Source organism: Sparus aurata, chromosome 11, assembly GCF_900880675.1.
Source record: "Sparus aurata chromosome 11, fSpaAur1.1, whole genome shotgun sequence".
Lineage (NCBI taxonomy): Eukaryota > Metazoa > Chordata > Actinopteri > Spariformes > Sparidae > Sparus > Sparus aurata.
This window is the reverse complement of record NC_044197.1, coordinates 35,217,112-35,239,652: the sequence shown is the minus strand read 5'-3', so window position 1 is coordinate 35,239,652 and position 22,541 is coordinate 35,217,112. Positions and strand designations below refer to the sequence as shown.

At 38.9% G+C, this 22,541-nt stretch overlaps 1 protein-coding gene and 1 long non-coding RNA gene across 6 annotated transcripts; both read right to left on the bottom strand.

Annotated features, from left to right (window-relative positions):
- Positions 1-1,486: 1,486 nt before the first annotated feature.
- LOC115590826 (aquaporin-4-like) lies at positions 1,487-20,538 on the bottom strand. 5 transcript variants are annotated; one of them, XM_030432275.1, is made up of 6 exons: positions 19,849-20,538; positions 18,353-18,809; positions 8,982-9,146; positions 5,338-5,418; positions 3,668-3,698; positions 2,493-2,667 (listed from the first exon to the last, which is right to left on the bottom strand). In XM_030432275.1, exons 1-6 carry the CDS (start codon positions 19,881-19,883, stop codon positions 2,615-2,617), a joined length of 822 nt encoding a protein of 273 aa, XP_030288135.1. In that variant the 5' UTR covers positions 19,884-20,538; the 3' UTR covers positions 2,493-2,614. The 5 variants fall into 5 exon arrangements, with proteins under 5 accessions (XP_030288132.1, XP_030288133.1, XP_030288134.1 ...); XM_030432272.1 differs by lacking the exon at positions 3,668-3,698 and having other exon boundaries at positions 1,487-2,667; positions 19,849-20,516; XM_030432273.1 differs by lacking the exon at positions 3,668-3,698 and having other exon boundaries at positions 1,487-2,667; positions 19,220-20,512.
- On the bottom strand, positions 12,966-14,683 carry LOC115590828 (uncharacterized). Its single transcript, XR_003985838.1, has 3 exons — positions 14,048-14,683; positions 13,166-13,240; positions 12,966-13,045 (listed from the first exon to the last, which is right to left on the bottom strand). It is a non-coding gene; the product is annotated as an uncharacterized LOC115590828 (long non-coding RNA).
- Positions 20,539-22,541: the final 2,003 nt, after the last annotated feature.

Here is a 22,541-nt window from a genome sequence, read left to right as displayed (position 1 = left end):
AAATTTATGTAAATTAATTAAAATCGCAGTAGAACTAAAAAGCCTTGAGCTGCAGTGTTGTAAAGTGTTTCTTATTTCTCCTAATTACTTCTTATTTATACATTCTCCTTATTTATTTTTTTATTTTGAAAACCATCTAAAAATAATGTAGATTTTACTTGTTTGTGTTTATTTTCATCCTTTTGTGTTATGCCTGTGTGTTTATTTCAATTTGTGGGGTTTAAATAAAAAAAAAGCGGCAGAAATTATTGGCCATAACTCCCACACACTTTGTCCTATCATCACCAAACTTGGTGGGTAGGTTCATAACAGGACTGGGAATCTGCCTACCAAATCAAGTTGAGCTCAACCTATAGGGGGCGCTATAAATGCCATTAGCATGTAGCTAGAAACCAATTTGGAGAAATCTGGGGCTTATCATGGGTTTGTGTTGCACAGCTCTTTAAGGAACACGGCAGCCGATGTCATTGACTGTGTGGGATGAGGATCAGGGTGGCCAGCTTGGGGCGAATGGGGTTAGAACCCGCAGATTAACGCTTGCGGCTATATTTACAAATGTTTCAGTCTGATATTAAATGTAGCTTTGTTTTTACTTTATATTTATGAAAAAAACAACAACTTGCAAGTTGACTGGCTCGATATATAGTATATGATTACATCTTTTTGTTGATATAAGGTACAAATGGATTTCAAAGATTTGTAACTGACAAGAGTAGTCAATAGCCGTTTTTATACTGGGCAGCAAGCCACCAATTTGGCTGTTGTTGGTTTAAATGAGCAAATCCAGTTTTAAAAATGAAGCAGAGCACTGTTGCACTATTAACAATTCATCTTTGTCATCAAAGTTTATATATATCGCCTAAAGTTAAACGAAGAGTTTAATCGATGTGGGGATGATACCCAAATTAAAATAAATATATGAATAATATCAAAGTATAAAAAAGGAGAAAAAACCTGATGGCTGCTGTGTATTTCTCAATTAAAAAATAAATTGTATTTCTTAATATCATGTTAGCTAAAAATGTGCTGTGTAACTGTTAGTTACATCTTGCTTTTAAGAGTAATGTTAATTTACTGCAGGTGAAAACGCAACATTTCCTGATTATGTTGCCTCATGGTAAAAGCTGTTTAACATGACAAATGACTTTCATTGTGAAGAATTGACAGGAAAATAAATGTGCATTTTACTATTTTAGTAGAGCTTTGTTATGGCAGATACTTTGATGACTCAGCCAGGAGGAATAGCATTTAAAGGACCTTATCTAACCGTTAGTCACAGCCATAGAGCAGCCTGTTGCTTTTAAATGTCTTCTACTCAGGACAAGTGCTGTTTAGTTAAAGATATCCTTGTTGTAATGAGCTAAGGTTAGCCAAATCAAACTTAGTCAAGCTGGGTTTTTATAAGTTTTTTATAAATTTAAAATTAATACTGGCTCACAGTTTAAATATTTAAAGATTAAAGACAAATCTGAGGCTTAAAGAGAGGTTTAAATGTAATCTTTCCTAATTTTAATCTAGTTTAAAGTTTACATACATACATACATACATACATACATACATACATACATACATCTGAAAAAGCAATAGAGCTCCAAAAAACTGTACTCTTCAATACTGGTTGAAGGGAAGGTGTAATAGTGGCTATATGTCAGGAAGTATTAGTGCTAGCTGATGTTGTCTGTACAACAAAAAGATGCCTACTGTAGTTATGAAAACAGCAAAAGTGGCTATATGTTAGGAAAAATCACATTTGTTAGGTATGAAAACATAATGTACATAATGAATTTTGTTGGCTTAATTTAAATCACACTGTACTTTCCCTGCTGCAAGCCATTACAAGTCAGGACGAAAACATTTCAAGCAGGAGGCTGCTGTAGGAAATAGCAAGGTAAAATGATGTAAAAAATAAGCTTTAACATTGCTCCTCTCTTGTTATGCATTTCGGAGCTCTAAAGTAGCTTTACACTACATATTTTTATTTGTCAGTTTATTCTTTTCTGTCTATTACTGAGGATGGGCGATGTATTTCACTTTCTCTCCTCCCTTTAGTCTTTTTTACTCCGTGACATTAAATCATAGATGCATCATTTCCATCACAGAAAGGTCCTATGGACGATAATAAATTATACTGTGTAGGTACAGCTGAAGCAATTTGTATGCTGTATATTTCTAATCTGGCCTCTAAATTGGAACAGAAAAAATACAATCTCCATCAGCACAAACACACAGTTCTTACAATGTCAATCATTTATCTCTAATCTTTTTCTTATATTTTGCTGGCAAAAGGTCCGGCAGCCCTTCAGTTAATGTGGAAAAACACAATCTGAGTGTTTATCACCAACAGAAAGGCCCAGTCTAAGGTCAGTGTCTGTCAAAGTGAGTCAGCAGTGTGGACATCACTGCTGTGTTTTCTTCTAGTCATACAGAGGACAACACTTCCTCTGATATCTCCCTCTCTCTTTCCTTCCTCTCAGCTCTCTCCACATCCATGACAGTGAAGAGAGGCTCCTGGGCTGTGACTGAGTCTTGCCGGTGTTTGGTAGCAGTCAAGGCCGTCTTGATGAAGACATCAGAGTAACGTTTCTTTAGCTCTGGGTTTGGACAGAACAGGTATTCATACAAGGCTGCAGCCAAAGCTCCACCCAGAGATGGACCCACCCAGTACACCTAACACACACACACACACACACACACACACACACATACACAGAAAACACACAGAACATTTAAAATCCTGCTGCACATATCAAAACTTAGACTTCACTTTTTAACAAGAGTGGTTGACAGTTAAAATGTCTTGGTTATAATCATTAACATGATAATATAAATATCAGGGCTGTCAAGCGATTAAAACAAAAAAAAAAATCAAATTAATTGCAAGCTTTGGGATTAATTAATCAAGATTAATCACATATGCAAATGCTTGCCATAAGCACTTAAAACATTTAAATGCAAATGATCTCTGGTAGATTCTAAACCAGAAAACCACACACCTTGCTGCATAAATTGAACAAAAGGGTGCTCCTGTCAACAGTAATTTTGTGCTTACACTTAAAAAATTAAGCTGTTGCTAACATAGTATAGACTACAGTAGAATCTGTGACTTTTACTTCATCCACTATGCTTGGTTTCTGGTTTGATACTAGAAGCTAATTTATGGTTGCATGTAGGTGCCACGCAGAGCAGATGCTGTAACCTAAGCAAGTGGCCTATGCTGTAGTGAGCATTTACACATGTGCACTGCCATGTAGGCATTGCTGGCAATGGTAAGCAGATTACCAACTGTACAGTACTTTCCCCTTAAAATACATTGAATCCTTCGGCTCACAGCTATGTCTGAGAGAGCAGACAGGCAGAGTCTCTGCAGGGAGTGCTATGCATGCTAAGCAGGAGAAGCCAGAAAATGCAATGCTTCAAGGCTTCTGGGGAGGTGCATGTCAGGTTGCCCTATGGCATAGGGCATGCCCCTATGCAGAAGCTACATAGGTATGCCACCGATTCAACCACATCCCATTCTTAGTTTGAGAGAGAATGTACAAAAGGGCTGTGCAACAGAGACGAGAGGCGGACACGCAGCATGCTTCGGGAGCGAGTGAGCCAGCGCACGCGAGACAGCTGTGAGAGCAGAGTGGAGAGAGAGAGTGAGTGCTGCCAGAGACTCACTTACCACCATGATTGTGTGCATGCGTCCGTGAGACCTGTAAATCATATTATTTACGTTGTCAGTTCACTAATGCTGTTTTATATTAGTTGATACTTATTGGCGCCTAGCTTGTTCTTCCTAGCTAAAATGCACGTGACTGTTGTTAATTGATTAGCTGGTGATAGTTGTCCATGTGTATTTGTATGTGCATTGTTTATGTTAACTGGTTACACTGCACATATTATGCAGAGATGTGTGTATATCACATAGACTTAAGTATGTGAGTGTGTGTGCATGTATACATGTATGCACATCCAATATGGGCTACATAATGTTTTTCTTTCTTTCTTGACAAAACCACACACACACACACACACACACACACACACACACACACACACAAAGTTATGCCCATGTTCTGCACTGTTGCTCAACAACGTTAAAGCAGTCAAACTAAAGGAGAGTTGTCAGGATCCGTGTTTTAATAGACACACCTGGGCGAAGCTGGAAGTCAGGATCAGTTCACAGAGTTTACACAGTCCTTTATTAGAGCCCTCACTAACAGAGAATGTTAACAGAATCTATGGCCGTTATTTAAGCCTTACTTAACACTTACTCCTACCATACTCTTTGTTTTTTTTTTAATAATTTCACCTTCTATTTTCTTATCTCAAAGGGAGTGTCTTTCTGTCTGGGATGTGTGTTGTGGTATCTGGTAACCAAACACTGAGGCAGGGTTGAACGTGTGCAAATGAGCCTCCCTGTGCCTGTAGTGTGTCACATGGTCCTGTGCTCACTAAAGCCCTTCTCTCTGCTCAGTTTGCTGCTGAAAATGGATGAAACAAGTTACTGGAGGAAGAAATTAACTTCTAAATTCCACTCAAACTCGGTGCAAAACTCTCTATTGGCACAACTTCATTGTCTCAGTGTTGGCTTGAAGGCATCTATAGACTGTTTCTACAAAAATGTATGAACTGACAGCACAGGGTGCAGCACTCTCTCTTGTTACAAGTCAATCTTGCTCATTGAGCTCTTTCCCTTCTCTGTCTCTCTCTCTCTCTCTCTCTCTCTCTCCCTCCCTGCAATCAACTTACACAAATAAATATCAAGTCCAATCAGGTCTACAGAATCTGCAGCAAAAAAAAACATAATAGGATGTCTCATTTCCCATGATGTGAGCAAAATACCTGAATGTGCCGCTTGTAATGAATTAAAACCGTCACAGGTAAATAATATCTTATCTTGGCATTGAACATGGTTTTAATAAAGAGTAATAAAGTGTCATAATCAACCAAAGGCCCTAGTTTCCTCCACAGCATGACACCACCACTGTTTCAGCGAGACGGGAAACTGACAGCAGAAGGCAATCATTGTTAACAAAGCTATGTAATTATGTGGCCCAGGCAAAATTACAATGGCCCACCCAAAACTAAAATCCTGGCACTGTGTCAGCAATGAATATGACTCTCTGCTTTGTTATGGTGGGAAATTAGTTTAGCTTAAGAGAAGGACCGCTGACACCAAACAAACAGCTGGTATTGAACAACTGTGCAGAAACTGCACTTAACATCTAGTGACAATTGACCATCAAATAATCCTCTGGAGAATTAGCTGTAAGAAGTGCATAGTGTGAAGTATATCCTGCACCTATATATCCTGTGTTTGACAATGAAATATAATAAAAGCATAGTTACCCAGTGGTTTTCCCAGTGCCATGTGACCACAGCTGGGCCAAAGGATCGGGCAGGGTTCATACTGGCTCCAGTGTAAGGAATCTGAGGGAATAATCACAACCAACCATTATACGGCTGTATCATGATCACAAGAAACATGGAAAGGAAAGACACTGAGACAGTCAGTAAATAGTAGAACGTTGCAACAAATGTTGGATGTTGGAAAGTTTTCGGGAAAGATCGCGTGGTCCGGTCATGGTAATTTCACCCATGTGACCAACATTTGAGTCCCATCTGAAGCCAATAGTTTTATCAACTGGTTTAAGAAAACACTAAATCCATGATGTTTACCTAAACCTAACCAATAATTTTAGTGCCTTTATTCTTAAAGTCTAACTGGACATTGCATATTTGTTATGGCTAACTTTACCACAGAATGAGTCTGTGTTGTTTTCACTGAAGACAAAGCCAAATGCTACATTTGACCAGCAAGCCCATTACACTGTTTGGCGTGATACCTGGCTGTTGTATTTGCCTTACACTCGGATTTTCTGACCTAAAGCACCTGTTAGCAGGCTGACATGAACTGTCAGTGCTTTTCTGAATCATAAATCACTGTTCTGTTTCACAACAATTTTTTTCATGTATATTACATGTATTTTTTTTCATGGATACTTATCAAAAATACGTTTGTTTGTTTTTTGTTTTGTTTTCACAGCAACACATTATAATATTAGTCAAGTTTTGCAGCTTAACATTTGATAGGAAACAGTGAAAGTGAGTAAATTTGCTCCCTGTTCATGTGCGTCATGAAGTGAGTATGCAGATGAGATGAAGGAAGTATAGAGGTGAGAGATATGGTTGAGTGAGAGAGATAAAGCAACGCAGAGTTGCTGTGAATGAGAGCAGAGCACAAGAAAAGTGAAGGTGCCAATGAAGCAATACATACTTATTCCATTGGTTACATGCATTGTGTGCTAAAGCCAGCCAACAACAACATGACAAAGTGAGTCTCTAACTTCCACTCAGAGTCTCAAAGAGAACTCATATAAAAATGTTTCATAGGTTTTATCCAACCAATCTCTGTTTACAGAAACATAAAGTGTGACTCGACTAATTTCACACATTATAGTGTGTTTATGGGTTTAGCTGCATATGTAAAAAAATATTTAAAAACCTTCTGTGGCTCCAGAGGAAGCTGCATGAAATCTGAGAAATTGCCTCCAGTGATGTCACTCAGTGGCTAAGTTACATTCTGTTTTTGTTTTTTTTTGACACTTTCTCCTTTATTTGGTTTCACATCTTCACAACCAATCAATATTCATCTTTAGATATGACCTTACATAGAGTGAACACAAAAAACAAAACAAAATGAACATGGGGTGTCTTGAGTTTGAGAAGATAGATTAAATATAGACAAGTTATAAAGAGAAAGAATAGATGAATAAACATTTCTTTTCGCTCTCTCTTTTTTTAAAAACCAAAGTAAGGGTGTTTCGGGGAAATACATACTTTCCACTTTTTCCAAACTTTTTTAAATTTATGTTCCTGCAGCCTAATTGAAAAGATAATTCTTTCCATTACAAAGATTTCATAGATAATATTGTACCAGCTCTCTATAGATGGAGCATTCAGCTGGTGCCATTTCCTTGTAATTGCTTTTCTAGCAGCAATACTTAGGATTCCAAATAAGTGTTTTGTTTTAAGATTTGTAGACGTTGAACATAGAACACCAAAGAGGAGTTCATCCCACTTAAAAGTAATTTGTGTCCCAAATATATGATATATAACTAATTCTGAATAAATCTTATGCAAAAAAGCGTTTACTTTTGGGCGGCCCAAAATAAGAGCTAGTCAGTGGCTTCCTGGGACCCACAGTTCCTCCAGCAGCTGGAGCTGCCTGAGAGATGAGATTTAAATCCATTTATTACCTTCTTTACATTAAATTTTTAATTAGTCTTTTATCCCCAAAACGAGCCTGATCTGTAATTGTGATTGCATCAACTATACAAAATCTTCAGATGGGCCGATATATAGTCTTTCAGGCAGGGGACTAAAAGTTCGCTATTATATTTTGTCAACTGAAGCATTTGAAATATTATCCTTGTTTTTTTGCCAGACATCCTTGCCAGATGTATTTAGATAGTAATTTGTTCCATTCATTGAATTGTTTATTTGTTATTTCACTTGGAACAGGCTGAAACACATATAGCACCCAAGGCAATATATTTATTTTTACCAACTCAATCGGTGACTCAAAAGCTACTATTGGGATTAAATTACACCTCCTTATGTCTTCCTTTATCTTTTGGCTTAATAAGCTAAAATTGATATCATAGAAACTGGTTAGCTCTCTAGGGATGTGTACTTACAGATATTTAATATGATCCATATCCCCATTTAATTTGATCTTGGAGATGATGATCTGGCTAGGTCTATAGTTGAAATGTAATATTTGGGACTTTGAAATATTCAATTTGTATCCTGATACAGAGCTATAGGCATCCAAAATTGACAACTATTCCAAAACTGAACATTCTGGGTTTGACAAGAAGACTAAAACATCATCCATAAATAAGGGAATTTTGTGCTCTTGGACTAACATTGTAATGCCTGTAATATTGTTATCTTGAGTAATCCCCTGATTTAATGCTTCGATACAAATTGCAAACAGTAACAGACTTGGTGGACAGCCCTGTCTGGTCCCTTTTTCCAGGCTAAATGAGTTTGATACTGCTCCATTTATTTTGACTCTTGCCTTTGGGTTATTATATAAAGCTTTAATAGTTTTAATTAAGGGCTGATGATATTTTCCTAATACACTATATGAGAACTCCCAGCCTACTCAATCAAATTATCAGACTTATTATCTGGGGAAGGATTTTTTCCAGTCTTTTTGCCAAAATGTGTGTGATGATTTTTTGTAATCCTGATTGAGTATACTTACTGGCCAATAACTTCCACATTCGGTTTTGTCTTTCTCCTCTTTTGGTATCAGAGGAATCACTACATCTTTCCAATAGGAGGAGTTATGCCAGTCTTAATAATGTGGTTATATGTGTCCTTCATCAATGGGATCAGCAAATCTGTCATTTCTTTGTGTCACTCAGAATTGAAACCATCCAGTCCTGCTGCCTTATTGGGTTTTTGATATTGCCTTTTTAATTTCTTCATCTGCAATTTCTTTCTACTGCCAATTTTGATAAGTTGAGTTTTTTTCCATAACAAGTCCAATAGGGTTGTAAAATTGCAATGATGGACCAGGGGACTGCTATCCAAACCTCAATCAAGCAGATGGAACATTAGAAAAAAAAAAGTACAAACATTTTTGATGTAGGCACCTCCAATGGTTTTTTAGAGGGAACAAAACTGAATATACAATTTTTTTTCCAGGTCATATTTGTTGCGGGAGTGTTGTTGGACTGCACTGTATTGTAGAGGTGTTCATATTTTCAGGTATTTCAGTATACATTTATCAAATTGTTTATAAAATGGCATCATTGAGAAAATGGAATATTCCAAATGCACATGGCAGCAGATGATATCACAAGTCTGACAGCTGTATGACTGCAGCATTTTGAGCCATTTGTATCCCCTTTGTCTATAGGTTTTTATCTATTTCTATGTATGTATTTACAAGAGCTGGACAATTGTTGTGTACTTACAGCAAACAGGTGACCAACACATACAGACACGCCAATAGCCAAAGCAGAGGAACCCTTCAAGTCATTACGTTTGTCGTCACAGGTAGCAAACAAAGTGAAGACCAGTTGGAAGGTGATGAAGAGTTCTACAACCAGGGCACTTCCCACAGAGATGTTCGTGTTTACCTGTGTTGGAAACACAACAGCAGCATAGAAATACATCATCAGATATGAATGATCAGATTTTAGCCAGGCATGAATGCAAAATGGGCTCGTTCAACAAAATTCCACCAGTGGATTGAAAGGTCACCTAACACCTGACTAACTCGAATATAATATACATATATATAGTACTTTACTAAAAATTGTAAGAAGAGTAATAATCATAAAATAAGCCACAGCATGCACATTATAAGATTTTTTATGTAGTCATTATCAATATTATAATTATTATTGGTAAAAAGAGTAATTCAAAAGTAAAGTTATTTCAATGTACAGATATTTAGTAATTTAGTATATATAAAGTATGTATATATGTACATATATATATACATATATACTGAAATGCTTGAAACTGTATTACATCAACAGGACACTAAGAGCCTTCTTCAAGAACTCAATGGACTGTGGAAGACAAATCCAGAGGCCATAAGGAGATGCTCTGTCCCCACTGTTTTTCTGCATAGGCCTGAACCCCCTCAGCCAGATCATTGTAAAGAGTGGCTTACGGATACCGGTTTCGGAGTGGGGAAATCATCAGCCACCTCTTCTATATAGATGGCATCAAGTTGTATAACAGGAGTGAGTAAGACATTGACTCACTGATTCACATCAGCAGGATCTACAGCCAGTGTTGGGAAGATTACTTTGGAAATGTAGTTGGTTACAATTACAAGTTACCCTGTTGAAAATGTAATAGTAGTGTAGCTATTTCAATTACTTTCTCAAAGTAATGTAACTAATTACATTTAATTACATTATGATTACTTTTCCTAATTTTGAATGAAATCTCTCAACTGCTAACCATTTTCACATTTTAAGACCTATAGTGTGATAAACCAGTTCAAAGGTTTAACCATATATTATGAGTCTGACCTTAGGCCTGACCTGCGAAGGAGGCTCACTTCCTCACTAAATTGAGCGACAACGGGCAGATTTCATCCGAGAGGAGCAGGTTGTTTTAATGGAGAGAGTATGAGCGATACAAAAAAGCCTGATCACAGCCTGAAGCTACAGTGTTGCTGCAAATATGACAAGAGGACATTTAGCTGCTTTTAAATATGAAGCTTTAGAGCAACAACAACTGTTGTTTTAAACTGTGTTTTATATTGTTTTCATATATCTCACTGATCGCAATTATAAAATGCCAGTGTGTGTTTTATTGAAAGCGAGGCTGGGTGTGCTATGAAAATAGGTTACAGTGGTTTTTTTAGGTGCTGTAGCTACAAGCAAATCTCATGTTGTCACTGTACAAAGACCTTTTTAAATGTGAGAAAACAGAGTAGACATACTCAAGATTTGCGTTTGGGCAACAGGCGGAACAATTAATTTATTCATGGCCACATTAAGTTAAATTATCTGTCCTGCTGCGAGCGCACAACTTCTTTCAGTGGTGACTGACTGTATATAAAAGTAAATAGGCTATAGCCTAATAAATGACCTCCTGACGCGAGTCGGATCAACAGCTGAGTAGCGTATCCCCTCAGCTGAACATCTGTAGGCGGAGACGCTCAGAGAGAAAGTAAACAGCAGCGCAGAGCCGGCCCAAGCCTCCATGGGGCCCTAAGCAAAATTTGATTTTGGGGCCCTCTATTACTGCCAATAATAATGATTATTGTCATGATTATCATTACGAATTGTACTGATTACACTTATACATTGTACTCTATATACTTGTAGAACTAAATGTGAGAACTTTATGTTGTAGTTAGATTGTAATCCACAGAGATTAATGCCATGGAAGCAGACACCAGATTTGCAAATTTACAGAAAAATCTTTCAATTAATATTTGGCAAAGTCAGCAACTCCCCCTACTGGCAACACATTAGTAGTCAATACATAAAACCTTAAAGAGCAGCCAAACATGTTTTACCCATCTATGGTTTTTATTCTGAAATGGTAGCAAATTCAGCTACAAGAGCAGCCTGGGGTTGATTAACACTTAATATTCAAAGTGATGTAGTACTAAGTGGGATACCGAATGTCATCTAGGCCAATTAAAAGTAACAAAATAAACTAATCATTTACTGCAAACACAATCTGCTTTATCATTATTTTTTTTTTAAATAAACTGCAACACCAAATGTATGAAAACAGACAGTATTAAATACAATACATTTTTAAAAATCAGACAAATACTAGGTACAAGGTAACACAAATGGTTTATAAATAAAATATTAAGATGAATTAGGTCTGAAAACTATGTAAAAATGTGCAAAATCTTTGGTGAATTGGGGGGGGGCGGGGGCTTCGGCCATCGTGTCTTTTTGGGAATATGACTGTGTCCTCTATAGGCAGTGGCCCTCTTAATACCTGTTCAGTCCTTTCTGAGTCTGACAGGAAAGAGGGACACTCAAGCTGGGTCACCTGGTGGAGCTGCTGATCCCTGCTCCAAACTGGACGCTGATGAGGACAAATCAATCTCGATGACCAAAGATGAAGGACCTATAGGGAAATTACAATAATATTTTGGACAAAATTATTCATCGCAGAATATTCTGCAGTACACTGAGCAATTATAAAGGCTGTTTTGTTGTTAACTTACCAGGTACAGCTGAGGTTGCAGAAGACACAAAAGGGACAGTGGGCACAGAGGATAGAGATGGACCTAAGATGAAAAACAAGCTAGCATGTTATAGTCATATTAAACTTGAAAATGATGCAGCTTATTTTCTAAATAAAAAAGTACAGCTATAGCTTGTAATAAGAAAACAAACTGTAGAACAACTGAAAATTGTTTGAGAAGTTTTGAAATAATATGGATTTGCGTAAAATCATGTCCCTTGTCAAATAATTATATGTTATATTAAAAAAAAAATTCATCTCAGAATGTTCTGCAGTGCACTGAGCTATTAAAGGCTGTGTTAGAGATGGACCTGAGATAAAAAAAAAACATATCCCTTGTCATATGATTATATCTTATATTAGTATATCTTAATGAGATAATTTGACTAGAAATTAAATATACATGGTGACAGTTTTTGATCACCTCATTCATCAGCCTTGGCTGCTCCTGAGGAGGTGGATTGCCCCTGGGCTGTGTCAGTGCCTCCAAAATATTTTAACAGTGCTCCTGGGGAAGTTTCATATAAGGTATGAGCATATTAGGGAGATGATGTAAAAGGAATATGTTTATTTACTCACATTATTTACTGTGCTCTGCAGCAAACAATTGCAAACAACATACCTCAAACTAGCTAGTTAACTAAATTATTTAATTAATGCAAAACCATATTGCTAGCAAACGTCACCGCGTTTGTAATTAACGTTAGTTATTAAACATTTGCTATCAAACACTGTTATCAAAAACGTTGTTTTGATGCCAAAAAGCGACCCAGAATAATGTATATACACTGAAAATCAACTTATTCAAAGTATTACACAAACACAAAAACGTTAGCTTGAATAGTAAGCTATCTAACCTAGTCAGACGTTTTGAACTAATGTTAGCTAGCAAATTTGCTATTATAGACTAATATATTTGGAACAAAATATCAACAAATGTTACATTACTAAGACATACCTTTATCTTGTCGTCTTCATCTTTCTTCCTTTTTCTTTTTTCTGCCCCTGAAGGGTGAGTCCTTTTTTGAGACATCTTTCACCTGCTCCTAGCCAGTGGTGCTGCGAGAGTCTGCTGGGGCCCTAGGCAAAAATAAAAACCCGGGGCTCTTCAACCAGCATTTATCACCATTATTTTATAAATAATCTGACATCAAAACATTTTCATGAAATCTCAACATTTTATTTCACTAGAATTTTCAAAATATACATATAAATAACAATGTTGGTGTGTCTTCCTCCGGCTCATGATAGGCAGGCGGTGGGGTGGCCGCTATCCCACTGGAGGTGGACGTTGACGGAACTGATATGACAAAAAAAAACCAACAAAAAACAAAAAAGCAGGGTAGATATTGTGATAAAGAATCTTTAGAGGGCATGGCATAAAGAAAGGTTAACAATTAAAGTGGAATTCTGTACTTACAGTTTTCATTATCAGCATTTGGAGGAGGCTCTTCATCCTTCTCTTTTGCTCCTGTCAAAAACTTAAATAATGATCCTGAGGAGAGATAACAAAGTGATATAGTATATGATCCTTGTTATAGGAGCATTTTAATAAAGTCAATTAAAAATGATTTCATATTATAGAATTAGTTATAGTTTTAGTATAGTATTCATAGCTAGGGTTGCAATGGTGTGAGATGTTCACAGTACAATAAGGTTAACCCTCTCAGAAAGAAATCACGGTATATGGTATTATACAATTTTTATTATCATTATTATCGAGGAGCATATCTCTGCAGACCCGGGGGCTGCAGAGATATACTATTGTTATTATCAGTTACAATGACCCTTTAAGGAATGAAAACAGAAGGGTTTTTTCGTTAAACACACAAAATATGTCCTGATAGACAACTTGAAACCATTTTTCTCTGTCTGGTTACATTTTTAATTTGATAAAACTAATAGAATTGGTAGAATTCAATACCATAGATAAGCAAATGTATGTGCGGTACAAGTTTACATTTCTGCTTGCTACCTAGCTTAGCTAGGTTTGGCTAGCAAGTGACTCAGAAAGTTTGTTAGCTAACTAACGTTAACTGACATGTTGGAACAGGCTGACAAAGTCGAGCTCGGTAACGGCCGCTGGCGCTGGTCATTCACTGTCCGCCGTCGGACATGGACGCGGTCACGGCCAGCGGACAGTCGGCTGGCCATGACCGCGTCCATGTCCGCTAACGTTAGCTAGGTAGTAAACTAATAAACGCCATTAACATTTAGTCTAACGCTACTTTGGCTGAAGTTACCAGCATTCAGTTATTTAACGTTACTGACACTTAATCGTCATTATCTGCTCCACACTTACCACTGTCTTGCTTTCTTTTTTCTTCTTTTTTCTTCTTTCTCCTTATTTCTCTTTCTAGGAGGAGATAACTCCTCTTCATCTTTCTTCGTGGACGCCAACTTCGATTACTGACGTTAATGTCAACGTACGCGTGTCATCCAAATTAGACGGGGATGACGGGGGGCTCCTTTAGGGAGGTATCCTACTGACATGTTATTGTAAATCGTGTTTTGGGAATGGATTGGGGGCCCCAGTCGACAACCATAGACTGTATTATTTATCATTGTATATATATTGTTGTGGAGTACAGCTTGTCAGACTTTGGTGCCCCGTAAATTACGGCCTGAGCCCGGGGCGGCTACAACGTGAGACATTGTTGTGGGGTACAGTTTGTCAGACCTCGGGGGCCCCCTATCAGCCGGGGGCCCCAAGCAGTTGCCTGCCTTGCCTGTTCACAAGCTGCGCCTCTGCTCCTAGCTCCTGGATGCTCAGTGCGCACTGCACGGTTGGCTGCACTGCACACGTCACTAGCGGAGCTCTGACATTTCGAGCAGAGAGGCAGTAGGAAACTACACTCTTTGTTGTTGGGTTTTTTTTTGTTGTTGTTGTTGTTGTTGTTGTTTTTTGTACAAGTATGTACATTTGATAATATATGAATCATCATTACTCACACATGGAAAAAAAATAATTACTTTTTTCTTTTTTAAGTGAATTGCTCTTGGGGGCCCTCTAGTGGTCACGGGGCCCTAAGCAGCTGCTTAGTTCGCTTATGCCTTGGGCCGGCTCTGCAGCAGCGGATCAGCGTGATCTCTCCCTCAGTACAAATGCTCCGTTCTGATCCAGCTCCACTGGACTTTCAAAGTAAAGGTGACGCCAGCTGCAAATGAGTTAAATAGTGAAACAGCGGCGCTTTTCTAGCCGATTTTATGATTAAACTCTGAACAGAACCTGGTCGGGACCAGGTTATGAACTAAGCATGGTGATCTAGCCGGGTTAAAAGAGAGCCACCTTTGTAATACAGGGAAGCCTGGCTTCTGTCTGTATGAAGTGTTTTTTGTATTTCCAGCCCAGGAACATCTTGTGCGCCGCCGACAATGTTGCTGCTGACTCTGACTGCCGCCGTACGGTTTGTCGGTTGAGTCGAATGGCACGTGACCAGAGAGAGCCAATCACAAGCGTCAGTTTTGAAAGGAGGATGTTGATATGAAAAAAACTAAAAACAAACATGAATCCAGGGGGGCGAAAAACTATTTGATAAATCCGAGCTTTTGCAGCGATTTTTCAAATGTAACTTAAGTTGTAATCATTGAAATTTCCAAAAGCAACTGTAATTTAATTACATATTTTCTCCCAGTAATGTAACGGATTACAATTACGTACATTTTGTAATTAAATTACGTAACATCGTTACATGTAATTCGTTACTCCCCAACACTGTCTACAGCAAGGACATCAGAATGAAATCCGGACTAAAGTGTGGTTGGATGGTATCGAAGAGAGGGAAGATGATCCGAAGGGGTTGAACTACCAGTAGGCAACATAGCAGATGTAGACATGCAAGAAACCTTGGAGTCCCGCAAGCAAATGGAAACCATGAGGACTACAGCAAAGCCGCCACAGTCAAATACCTGAGGAATGATAAGTCCTGAAAAGTCAGCTGAATGGTAAGAACAAGGCCAGAGCAATCAAAAGCTACTGCCTGCCAGTCATCAGATACATTGCTGGTGTAATAAGCTGTCCAAAGGAGGAGATAGAAGCCACTGATATCAAGAAAATCAAGATCCTCATAATTCTTGGAGGGTTGCACCTCAATCCATGCATCCAGGGGCTGTACACTAAGTAGTGGGAAGGAGGCAGAGGACAGGTAAGTATCAAAGCCACTATCCAGGATGGAGACTGGGGTCTACCAGAAAAGGCAGGACCCCAGATGAAGGTTTTACAAAGATCCCCTAGAGACAATCAAGCACATAACAGTGTGTTGTAAGATGCAGGCAGGTAAACATGGAGCGTGTACAGTAACATCAGTGCTTACCATGGGCTGGAAGCCCCTAGGTGTAAATGGGAGACACTTCCGAAGGTGGTGGAGAATAAGCAAGCCAAGATCCTGTGCAACATCCAGATACAGACTGACAAACTGGCTAACCAACCGGACAAGTTCCAAGGCCTCTGGTAGTAGACCCGAGCATGGATGAGAGAGAAGGAAGAACACAAAACTGCCTGCAGGGGTGAGTGTTTTTTTTGTTTTGTTTTTATATAAATCACATTTTTATTTCCAGCGTAGCCTTGAGCCGTGCATGTCCCAAGTTTTTGTTTTTTGTTTAATGTTTTAGTTTATTTTGGTTCTAGGTGAGTTCTTTCTGTGCCACTGGAGTTTGGGAAAGTTACATTTTTTGTCGGTCACATCAGGTAGCAACTCCTAGCTAGACTGGCTAACTGAACCAATAAGTTAAAGATCATTTGTGAAATCAGCAGGAAATACTGTGAATGCAGAGTGCAGATATCTCTGGGTAATGACTTGGAGGAGCTAATGGGCCAGAGGGAATATTTATGGAGTGCAGTGTAATGTATTTCACTGAGACTACACAAAGACATCCCTGTGTTTGTTTATATTGTTGTTTAAATTCCACCCATTGACGATTCAGAGCATGTGACATCATCCACTCGGTCACAACTAACCATAGACGCCTCATATTGTGACTTCATTGAGGGACTCATAACTGCATCACAGAATACATCAACACTGGGGCCCCACAAGGGCCTGTCCTCTCTCCTTTCCTCTTCACCCTTTACACCACAGACTTCAGCTACCAGACAGAGTCTTGCCAACTTCAGAAGTTTTCTGATGACTCTGATGTCGTTGGATGTATCAGCAGGGTGAGGAGGGTGAATACAGGGCTGTGGTGGATAACTTTGTCACATGGTGTGAGCCGAACCACCTGCAGCTAAACCCAACTAAGACCAAAGAGCTGGTGGTGGATCTGAGGAGAAACAGGACACCAGTGAGCCCAGTTCCCATCCTGGGGCATAACGTGGACATTGTTGAACACTACAAATATCTGGGAGTGTACATTGACAATAAACTGGACTGGACCAAAAACACTGAAGTCCTCTGCAAGAAGGGACAGAGCCGCTTCTATTTTCTGAGGAGGCTCCGCTCCTTTAACATCTGCCGGACTATGCTGAGGATGTTTTCTGAGTCTGTGGTGGCCAGTGCTATTCTGTTTGCTGTGGTGTGCTGGAGCAGCAGACTGAGAGTAGCCGATGCCAACAGACTTAATGAACTGATCTGAAAAGCCAATGATGATGTGGGAGTGGAGCTGGACACTTTGACTGCAGTGTCAGACAGGAGGATGCTGTCGTAGTTGCAGCCGATACTGCAGCATGTCTCTCACCCTCTCCACAACACTCTGTTTGTGGACAATATTTATTTAGACTAGACTTTAACCTGTTTCCCCCAACATTGAGCCCTGGATTACCCTGGACATCAAGGCAGGAGCATGGAGCACAGAGATGCCAAAAAGCTCCACATTTTAGTTAGGAAGGCCAGTTCTGGGATTGGAGAGAGAGTTAAGCTGGACTCTCTAGATGTGTTGACAGAGGGTCATAATCATATACACAACTAATAATGGATTGGATTTGTATGGCGCTTTTCTAGGTACTCAAATCGCCTCACAGGGTTCCAGGTTCCATTCATTCACACACAGTCATACTGGTGGTGGTAAACTATGATAGTAGCCACAGCTGCCCTGGGGCAGACTGACGGGAGCGTGGCTGCCATTCAGCGCCAACGGCCCCTCAAACATACAGCAGTCATACACATTCACACAAGGCAAGGTGGGTGAAGTGTCCTGCCCAAGGACACAACGATACATAACATTGCATTTCAGTTACTTGAATGAATGCATGAAATCTCCCAGTTAACTGTAGGCTAACCTGTGATTCAGTGAGGACGGCAGTATGGTACTATATGAAACTAACATCTTTGTAGAATAAATAGACGAATGAACTGTTGTTGTTTTTCCTGTGTTGTTGGTAGCTGTGACTATGGGGAAAAGGAAAGCTATGAAGTTGTGACCTTCAAGCCATTTTGGGAAAGGCTTTATCTTTACAGAGTATATTAAATGCTTCCAGGATTATCCTTTGATATTTGATAAAGAACTTAATTAATAGCAAGTGTTTCCTAGAGAGTAATTGCATTGATAGCTTTTACTTTCCCTACTAAGAAGGATAGCAAATACCAGATATCAGAGGAATGAATTAGGTAACAGCGCTACAGTGAAATAAGCAGTGACAGTTAGTCAGCACTTTTTTAAAAAACAGACTAACCGTGGTGACCCCCATGCCACCCCGAACAGAGGCTGGGGTGACCCCGAACAGAACGGCAGCCCCCACTATGGCTCCTACAGACTGGGCCAGCAGGTAGAAGAGCGCTTTAGCCGGACTGAGCTTCCTGGTCAGCACCATGGCCACTGTGACTGCCGGGTTGATATGAGCACCACTGATGTGCCCGAAGCACTGCACCATGGTGGCGATACTCAGGCCAAAGCAGAGTGAGATGAGCACCAGATCAGGGGGGCCGGCATCCTCCTTAACAGCCTCCCAGTTGATGGTTGAGCCGAGGCTGAGCAGGACGAAGAGCAGCATTGCGAAGAACTCACCACCCACACAGCGCCAGAACTCTTGAGTCCAGATGCCCTTGAAGGCTGTCATGGCTTTTTCTTGAGAGCAACAAGATCGAGGCCAGAACTGACAGCGTGGTGTACTGCAGTGGAAGCAACAACTCCTGGAAGTGATAACAGAGAAGTCATAAATCAATAAGGAAAGAAAAAAGGGAATAAACAAAACTGTAGCAGTTTAAAAGAGCACAAATGTAAGACTTGAACCAGAGTAAGCAGTAAGGGATAAGTCTTCCATATTTAACAAACATACATTGTCAGTAATTGCTCTTCAGAAAGAAACATAGAAGCATCTTCTAAACTGACATACCTATCATCAGGATGACATCACTGTCTGTGCCTTCAAAATGTTACACATCACTCTAAAAAAAGCTCTTCTTGTGTATTGGGGAGCTGCAGAGTTTATACATGGTCAAACTGTAACCTGTAATGTGCATTTACTGCCACTAGACAACTTCTCTGCTAAACTTTCCCTTTGCTCCGGTTGCTAACACCGGTCTGCTCCGAACACACTCACCTGAGCAATCTCTCCTTCTCTTTCTGTTCTGGTCTCCTTCTCAACCATTCACACACTGTGCATTGCCCTGTTTCGGAGCCTCTCTGCTTTTATAACCCCTGCTGGAGGATGACGGATGACTCCCAGATTCTTCTATTGTGATATGTCATTATTCCCTATGTAAGCAATAGCTAAAATGTGGTGACTTTGAGCACAACAATGACGTTATTGTTCAAGAAATATTTGGCAAACACTATAGCTCATCAACATTGCCAGGAAAGGACAAATATGAAATATCATAAGAATATAAAAATACTCTGGAGGGGTGATGGGGATAACTGTAAAAAACAACAATGCTGACATTCAACAACTGTTCAACACACAGTATGTCATTTCTGTCTCTCAAAAGAAAAAGGTAATAGGTCTCGAAGGTACATCGCTGTGTGATAATATGACACTTCAGTCGTCCACAGGTCTAAACAGCAATGATGCTCATTGTTGTACTAAACTCACTCAAACACTCAAATACAAGCCTGTTCGTTACAGCTGTCATTTAGAAAAGCCGAAAAGGAAACCCGCTGAATGCTGCCGTGCTGCCGCCTCCGTGCTGATCTGTCCAAGCCACGGTCCGTCTCAAAGCCTTTACTCACCTCAGGCGCACCGCAGCCCTGCCGCTCTCCGTCATGACTCCAGCCTGGCTGGCGCGTCCGCCTTTTATAGCTGGGGTGTGAGTGTCTGCGTGCGCTCTGTTACAGTCTGGTTTATCCTGGATGGGACCAGATGCAGCAGGTAACAATACAATGATTATTAGTTGGTAATCAGACTATAATAATTATAATTTTTGAAAACAAACAAACAAACAAACAAACAAACACATTTATAACAGACCCAACACTGAGAAGATTAAATTAATATTGCATTAAGAGATCTAAGATCAAGGTCGCACTTTATTTTAGAGTAAACTATTAAGACGTAATAAACCGCACTTTTTGTGAAATTACTCAAAAACTAGAAATAATAACATCTTTATCGGACAGTAAACATAGACAGTTATATCCTAAGTAATCTAATGAAACATAATAACACATCATTTGTATCAAAGTAGGCACACCATAGAAATAATATGGTCTTTATTGGATGTTAAACAGAGACTATAAATTATAAGGTGAGATCACTGATGAGACTTAATAATCCATAGTTATACAATGTTAATTTAGGCAAAAACTAGAAACATGTTCTATTTCTATTATTTCATATCCTCATACTCCTAAATATATTTAGGGTATAAGGAGAGTATGACGATATGAAATAATAGAAATACAGCATGATTTAGGTATACCTAAATCATTATAAGTTATACCTAAATCATCATTATAAGGTATACCTAAATCATGCTGTAATTAGAAACTACCTATAATGCATTATATTGCCTAATATATTCTATACTAGACACTACTATACCAAATTATACTTAAACTAGAAACCAAATAGAAGATCTTCATATACTGTTGCATACAATTTGAAAACATCATGCAATATCAGATCCTAAAGATGATGCAGAGGATCATGCATTTATTTGGGCTTTATTCAACATAGTTTTACCATATATGTATGTATGAGTATGTTGTGCTAATAACAAGCTTGTTTGACCCTTATAAGACATTCTTAGAGTTAAATTAGCATCACATTGCTAGAAAACTGTACCATAAATATAAGATTGTTATTTCTTTGTTTCCCGATCTTCTTTATGTTCTTCAGATCTAAAGCTGTGTTTTTCCCAAAATATTAGTTTTTTGTCAGATGATTACCTGTTCATGACCACATAACCCTAAACCGCTTGAAGTAATGCAGTCCATGATATTTCACACAAAAGTAATTGTGTAACCTCTTGCTCACCAGCAGCATTTAGTTTTATGGAGTTTTTAATATTTATTTATTTGTTTGTTTGTTTATTTACGTGTTTATATTGTGAAACTCTTTGCATCAATTGTTTTGAAAAGTGCTATATAAGTCAATGAGAGCCGCCAGCCCATCAGACAGTACTCAGTATGGAGTCTGAATGTGCTCCAGTCCAGTCCAGAAAGCATCCAGTCTGAAGAACATGTACACATTACCAGAAGATTACAAACCACTTCACACAACAGATTGTATGCGAGCAAGCCTGCTCTGCGTGTTGTCACTATTATTGTTTGCAAGAGGAGCCTCAGCACCCCCAAATCTCACTGGATAAATACTGACACACTGCTGAGACACAAAAGTGCTAGTGTTTATGCTTCTTCATGCAAGCTGACAGAGTAGCCCCATCGCTGTTACATCATACACACAGCCCATCCTATCTGTTATGTAAGTGTTACACAACATCAGTTTACACACTTACACTGCTGCCAGAACAGGGTGAGCAAGTTGATGAGAACAAAAAGTAATTAAAAAAGTGAATAAATGTTAAACTTGGGACAATGGGGCCACTGTCCAAAATAAAGAATTGGGTTAATGTAAACTGTCTAGTAACAGACCAATTGTTTTCTATTTTAATCATTTATCAGAAAAAAGCACTGCACTTTTCTTCAGCTAGTTGGGTGTCAGTTTGATGAGGCAATAAAAACAATGAAATTCTGTGATATCTGTTTTTTTAAATGTGTGTGGTAATGACCCAAATCTGCGCTTTATGTGAGCAATTATGTCTTTCTGTTTGTGATGTCTTATTTATTTTTTCTGTACAGCACTTTGGCCAACTTTGGTTGTTTTTAAAGTGCTTAACAAATAAAGCTGGATTGGATTGGATTGGAAAGCTATTTTAAAAGTAAAGTATCTAAACCTAGCCATTGAGTAGATATAAAGTTATTAGATTTTAATCTAAATATAATGGGAAAGGCCTGCATGGGAGTTCTGTTCTATCTGACTTATAACTGTAATTGTATTTTACTGATGACCTAAAAAACCTTGCATACTGCCATGTACCACTTCTTGTGACTAAGACTTACCTTTAACCTTTTTGGAACTTCACAGCAAAACAGGTCTGCATCATTCTCCTGAACAACTGAAGTAGACGGGGTCAAAATAAACCATGAAATGGCTCCATACAGCTTGTTTGGGGTATACCAAGTCCCTGGAAGCTCGGATATCCAAAATGTACATCAAAAGACACAATTTACACCCTTTTTAAAGAAAAATCTTGACTGTAGCTGACTGTTGTAAAACTTCACCCAAGTTTCTGCATTGATGTGAGTAGATATTGACAGAATATCCAGTTTTGAGGGAACTTTTCCTTTAACATGCACCTACTTGCACATGTGTTAACTGACCAAGTCTCCCTTTTAGAGGGGTGGGCTTGTGGGTAACCGAT

Bases quoted from the DNA above. Each gene is read 5' to 3' on its own strand.
- LOC115590826 (XM_030432272.1), bottom strand. From the start codon at position 19,883: ATGACGGAGAGCGGCAGGGCTGCGGTGCGCCTGAG. The intron at 9,147-18,352 runs GTTAGTCTGTTT...TTTCCAACACAG, and splicing joins GTGGCATGGGGGTCACCACG to GTAAACACGAACATCTCTGT. The intron at 2,668-5,337 runs GTAACTATGCTT...TGTGTGTGTTAG, and splicing joins GGCACTGGGAAAACCACTGG to GTGTACTGGGTGGGTCCATC.